This window comes from Taudactylus pleione, unplaced genomic scaffold (assembly GCF_031769625.1).
Source record: "Taudactylus pleione unplaced genomic scaffold, aTauple2 ptg000519l, whole genome shotgun sequence".
Classification (NCBI taxonomy): Eukaryota; Metazoa; Chordata; class Amphibia; order Anura; family Myobatrachidae; genus Taudactylus; species Taudactylus pleione.
The window spans coordinates 567501-573768 of record NW_028284921.1 but is presented as its reverse complement, the minus strand read 5'-3'; the positions used below and the strand labels follow the sequence as shown (position 1 = coordinate 573768).

General features: G+C 52.9%; 1 protein-coding gene across 1 annotated transcript; it reads right to left on the bottom strand.

The window, feature by feature from the left end:
* Positions 1 to 807: 807 nt before the first annotated feature.
* On the bottom strand, positions 808 to 3897 carry LOC148501380 (uncharacterized). Its single transcript, XM_088450583.1, has 4 exons — positions 3138 to 3897; positions 2910 to 3038; positions 2718 to 2828; positions 808 to 899 (listed from the first exon to the last, which is right to left on the bottom strand). The coding sequence occupies exons 1-4, from the start codon at positions 3895 to 3897 to the stop codon at positions 808 to 810; spliced, it is 1092 nt and encodes a 363-aa protein (XP_088306709.1).
* Positions 3898 to 6268: the final 2371 nt, after the last annotated feature.

Here is a 6268-nt window from a genome sequence, read left to right as displayed (position 1 = left end):
CACAGGCTTCCATGATAGCAGAGGGGCCTCTCTGCCCTTTTACACCTGGAGCCCTGCCCGGGTAACCTCAGACACAGAACCTCCCTTGCACTCTTGGAGCCATGCACTTTCAGCAGAATCAACCTGGGACAAAGAGTGCCCCCATCGATTGGAAGGGTAACTCGGGTGAAACTGGGAAAACTCGCGCTGTGCCCCACGGATCTCTTCCTGGCTCTCTCTCTCGCATCTCTTCACCACCTATCAATCCGCCCGAGGAATTCCCTCGGACGTCACGGCGTCGCTGCTGCGCGCCACCTTTTGCGGGGCGCCGGCAGATTTTACCCGACCTCCTGGAACCGGGTCCCGGCATCGGGCCCTTTTTCCCGACCTCATTGGGACTTCCAGAGGTTGCAGTTCCCCTGTCTGCCACCAGGTGGCAGTGCACCGCACGGAAGGGTCGTCCTCATTAAGCCTCAACGCAAGACCCACGGGGCTCCCGCACTGGTGGATGGGGCTCTCACCCCGGTCACCCTCCGGTTCCCTGCTCGGGCAAGCTCCGTCACGGCAACTCCCTCACGCTCCTGGTAAAGGGAGGGAGAAGATTCGCCCTGTTCAGCCCACGCAGGCTTCCAAGATAGCAGAGGGGCCTCTCTGCCCTTTTACGCCTGGAGCCCTGCCCGGGCAACCTCAGACACAGAACCTCCCTTGCACTCCTGGTTCCCTCTCCGGGCCACCTCGCTCGCAGAGTCCCCATGGGTCTCATGGAGCACGGCCTGGGCCTCGTCGGGTGGGATAAGACCCCGCCCCGTCCTTCTCTCTTGCCCGCTCCTAACAATCCGGGGGAGGAATTCCCCCATGGGTCTCGCCATCGGCGCTGCGCGCCACCTTCAGCGGCGACTTCCCCCTCTCTTCCCCGAGGCCTTGGAAGCGCCGGACGGACGCGGGCACCCAGATCCGACCTCATTGGGGCCTCCGCAGAGGGGAGTCGGCCTCCCGGGACCGCCGCCCCGAGGCCTGAGGGGCCAATGGGTGGCTGGGGAGGGGGCTCGGGCTCGACCGGCACGGTGGCGCCCCCCGGCGGACGCCTGGCGCCGGTGCAGCAGCACCCCGAGAAAATTTTTGGGAAAAAAAATAAAAATAAAACAGAGGCCGCCCATGAAGTAAAAACATGGGGAGACTGTAAGGTGGGGGGGGGGGGAAAACCCCAGGCACCCCCTCCCACCCTGGTGGACACGTGGCGCCATTGCACTCCAAAAAAATATTTTTTTGGGGAAAAAATAGACACCCCCCCCATGAAATGAAAACATGGGGAGAGTGTAAGGTCGGGAAACGCGCCCCCCCAAACCCACCCCCCCCCCCACCCCCGGTGGACAAGTAGCGCCATTGCACCCCAATTTTTTTTTTTCTTTTTCTAAATAGCCACCCATGAAATTAAAACATGGGGGGACACGCGCCCCCCCGGTGGCCAAGTGGCGCCATTGCACCCCAATTTTTTTTTTTTTTTTCTAAATAGCCACCCATGAAATTAAAACATGGGGGGACACGCGCCCCCCCGGTGGCCAAGTGGCGCCATTGCACCCCAATTTTTTTTTTCTTTTTCTAAATAGCCACCCCTGAAATTAAAACATGGGGGGACACGCGCCCCCCCCCCCCCCGGTGGACAAGTGGCGCCATTGCACCCCAATTTTTTTTTTCTTTTCCTAAATAGCCACCCCTGAAATTAAAACATGGGGGGACACGCGCCCCCCCCGGTGGACAAGTGGCGCCATTGCACCCCAATTTTTTTTTTCTTTTTCTAAATAGCCACCCATGAAATTAAAACATGGGGGGACACGCGCCCCCCCCGGTGGACAAGTGGCGCTATTGCACCCCAATTTATTTTTTCCCTCTAAATAGCCAGAAATGAATTTAAAACATGGGGAGAGCGTAAGGTGGGGACACGCGCCCCCCCGGTGGCCAAGTGGCGCCATTGCACCCCAATTTTATTTTATTTTTTTTCTGTCAGAGATCTCTTAAACACACACCCTCAGCACGGCATACACACCGACACCCATAAAACTCTTGGAAACGTGATTTTCAGGGACATGCCCAATTGCTATGTGGGGTAACAGGTACATGCCTCCTCTTTTGTCTCCAATGGTTTGACTCGTGGGGACTTCATTTTAGGTCCCCACTGTGCTAGATGTCCCACCGGTGTTGGTGTGCTGTCCACCCCAAGTCCCCAGAAAGATAGAATTGCAAGAGCATGCACACACGCACACACGCACACACGCATGCATACTTGTTTTTGTGACCTTTTCAGGACCCATGACTGGTTTGTCCATCATGGGGACGCCTGCTTCCCATTGCCCAAACAGCTTGATCAGCAAACCGTGCCTGCTGGTGGGTATCTATATCATATCACCCGGCGCGCATGTGCCGTATAGCTTGGTGACAGAAACCGGACACCATTATACCTCACCGGGACCTAGTCAGTTTTTCCTAACCATGTGGGTACTCCCTATGCCTCACTGGGACCTACTCAGGTATTCCTAACCATGTGGGTACACCCTTTGCTATGACCACTAAATGGTTTCACCACAGTAAATAAAAAAGACGCCTTGGTTGGACCAACATAAATTTTATTCAGGCTGTACACTGTCGCTTGATAGCAGTTATTCGGTTTTTTATGTAGTACTTGACTGACAGCCAGTTCCTAGCCTTCAGAGCCTGCTCCTCAGCGCCGAGGCAGGCGTTACAATCCTTTTTGCCGGGGACCTTGCAGGAGAGGATGAATCTCATCAGGTGTCTCTCAACTGCTGCTACTTCTTTTCTGCTCCACGGTTTCTTTTTAGAGCCCATGCAATCACCTATGCAAGACAGGGAAGAGATCAGTCAACCAAAAACTCACCGCCAGCCCAAGCCACCCAATGAATTTGATGGACACACACCTTTAGTAGCCATGGGTGCATGCCTCTCCATCACTTTCAGTGCACTGGCATCTCCCTCCTCCACATGCACTGCTCCAGCTTCCACCTCTGGCTCATCATCAGACTCATCACTGGCTAGCGGGATTGGTTCTGGAAATACAAAGATAAACAGAGATCCCCGGTCACAGTTTCCCCCTTAGACTGTCAGCCCATGGAACAACCAGTCGGGTGAGGGACCATGCTACTTACCATTGGGATCAATGGAGATTTCTTCCAGGCTTTGTCCCTTAAAGTCAGCCAATCGACCTTGCTGGAGTGCCACAAAGAGTTTGCTAATTTTTGCCAATTGCAGGGTACCTTCAGGGAGGCGGTAGTACTGGCGGTGCACCCGGATATCGTGCCCTAGGAAATCGGCCAGCTGATCCATCTCCGTGTCACTCATGTTCAGCACCCTCGAAAGGGTGGCCACATGTTTCCGAAGCCTGGTAGAGGAGAGAGCTTCTGGATGCTTGGCTCCACATGCCCGTGCATAGAGTCGAATGCAGTCGGATCCTCTGAGGTGTGACAAGGCGGAGGGTCTTGCAAACATATATACATTGTCAGGACTGACACCACACTCTACCCTTTTCTCTGTGAGGTGCTCCAATGCCCTCTGCATGCAAGGGGACAGGAGGACAGGGACTTTCCTGCCTCTCTTACCAGGAATCTCAATGCGTGTGAAGTGCTGACATAGCCTCTTTTCTGGCTCTGACAGGGCCAGCGCCACATCACCCTGTAAATCAGCTGTGTGCCGAGATGCAAAAGAGCAAAGCTTCATCTTTGAGACCTCACCTTCCCTACGTCGGTTGAATAGGATTAGTTGTGTGAGGGTTACCTTGGCCAGCAGCAACCACTTCTTTGTGGTCGGGTGAGTGGACAAATCCTCTAGGTATTCCCGCTGTCTGTCAGTGAGATAAAGGTGCAACTGTTTTACATCATCAGTGAAAGGTAGAAGGGGGGGGTGTTCCATTTTTGCTCCTCTAGGGTTTTGAGGGCAGCAGCCGAGATCATGTCGCTCCACCTTGCCTTGTATAGTTTTTGGAAGCTCCGTGCGCTCTCCACGGTCGGGGCATGGCCCTCCATAAGTGCCTGGCACTCAACCATGGTAGATATTTTTTGGAGGCTATGGCCCACTTTCAGGGCCAGTGAGGGAACCTTATAGGTATTCGTCAATTCAGCATAGCCGGCCAGGCTCCTTACGGCAGTTATGACCTGCAGGAAGTTTGCAGGGCAGATGAACTCTGCCATGCTCCTCAGAGGACTAACCATCCTGGCATGCAGTAACAGTCGCCCCACCTCTCTGAGCTTCTGCCGTATATAATCATGCTTACTGACATCCGAACCATGCCGGTTAAAGAGGTGGAGACCAAACTGCATGATGCAAGGGTCACCCTTTATTACCTGTACCACATCATCGTGAATCATATCACACAGCACCTTCCAGAGGCCCTTCCCAACACCCGGTGGAACGGGAGTGGCGTAAGCACAGAGGGATTGCACTCTGGTCCTGCCTGGTTTGGTGTTGGCAGGACCTTTTTTCAGCGGGCACCTTTTCACATGACGCCAAAGGTGTTGCCTTGAGAAAAGGCCCTGGCAATATGCACAATGCATGAAGTCTTGGGGAGCCACAGCTTCACCAGGCTGCTTGCATGGAAGTAGGACACCGCAGCCCTCACGTAGAACCCCGGCATTATGGGCAAAGTTCCCCCGGTTGCGAATCAGGTTAAGCTGTAGCCGCCTTTCCCTTGAACACTTTGGGTAGCTCAGTGCCCGGGCTGCCTCAGGCTCATCGTGGTGGATGGCCTCCACGTGCCTTGCAATTTTTGAGAATGGCTTCTCGCACCATAGACAATAGTTCTTTTTTTTATACACCTTTGAGCCATCACATTTTTTGGTAAGTACCTGGACTGTCACAGCGTGGTTTTTTTTTGAGGAGCAGAAACCTGGGCCAGAAATTGGAGAATCTTTGATAGCAGAGTGACCCTCAGCCAGCATATGTGTCCCATGACGGGCCCGCTCATCCCCGCTGCTGTCTTCCAAACTGTCCGCCTCAGAGGAGTCAGGGAAATAGTCTTTGTCACTGCCGTCAGTGCTGCTGTCAGTGATGTCACCGGGTGCACCGCTTAGCTCCATATTTTCCACCTTTAAAATAAACCAGAAAAATAAGGGTCAGCCCACCCGTGATAAAATATGCATGGTAAACGAAGCAAAAGGCCGACACCTACCGGCACAGCTGGAGAAACCTCCCCACAGTGGCACGAAAACCTGAAGCTTCCTGGTTCTGTGTGTGACGCAGAAAAAACCCGAAGCTGCCTGGTTCTGTGTGTGACGCAGCGCGCCTTTTTGAAAGAACCAATCAGGCCTCGAGTCCCAGCATGTGCCCGCCTGTCAACCCTTAATCCCAGGGAGGGGAACCCGGCGGCTCTCTCACCACCTTTGAAAAATATGATGACACCTAAACCTGGGTAGACTGAACCCCTCACAATAAAAAAAGATGCTGACAACTAAGCAGGGTAGACTTCCCCCCCTTCCAATGAAACAAAACAAGAAAAAATATAAAAAAAATAAACAATAAAAAAAATTTGCCGACACCTACCGCCGGGTAGACCTAACCCCTCCCAATAAAAAAAGATGCCGACACCTAAGCCCGGGTGGACTGCCCCCCCCCCTTCAAATAAAACAAACAAAAAAACAAAATTGCCGACACCTACCGCCTGGTAGACTAACCCCTCCCAATAAAAAAAATGCCGACACCTAAGCCCGGGTGGACTGCCCCCCCCCCCTTCCAATAAAACAAACAAACAAAAAAACAAAAAAATTGCCGACACCTACCGCCGGGTAGACTGAACCCCTCCCAATAAAAAAAAATGCCGACACCTAAGCCCGGGTGGACTGCCCCCCCCCCCTTCCAATAAAACAAACAAACAAAAAAATTGCCGACACCTACCGCCGGGTAGACTGAACCCCTCCCAATAAAAAAAAATGCCGACACCTAAGCCCGGGTGGACTGCCCCCCCTTCCAATAAAACAAACAAACAAAAAAACAAAAAAATTGCCGACACCTACCGCCGGGTAGACTGAACCCCTCCAAATAAAAAAAAAATGCCGACACCTAAGCCCGGGAGGACTGCCCCCCCTTCCAATAAAACAAACAAACAAAAAAACAAAAAAATTGCCGACACCTACCGCCGGGTAGACTGAACCCCTCCAAATAAAAAAAAAATGCCGACACCTAAGCCCGGGAGGACTGCCCCCCCTTCCAATAAAACAAACAAACAAAAAAACAAAAAAATTGCCGACACCTACCGCCGGGTAGACTGAACCCCTCCAAATAAAAAAAA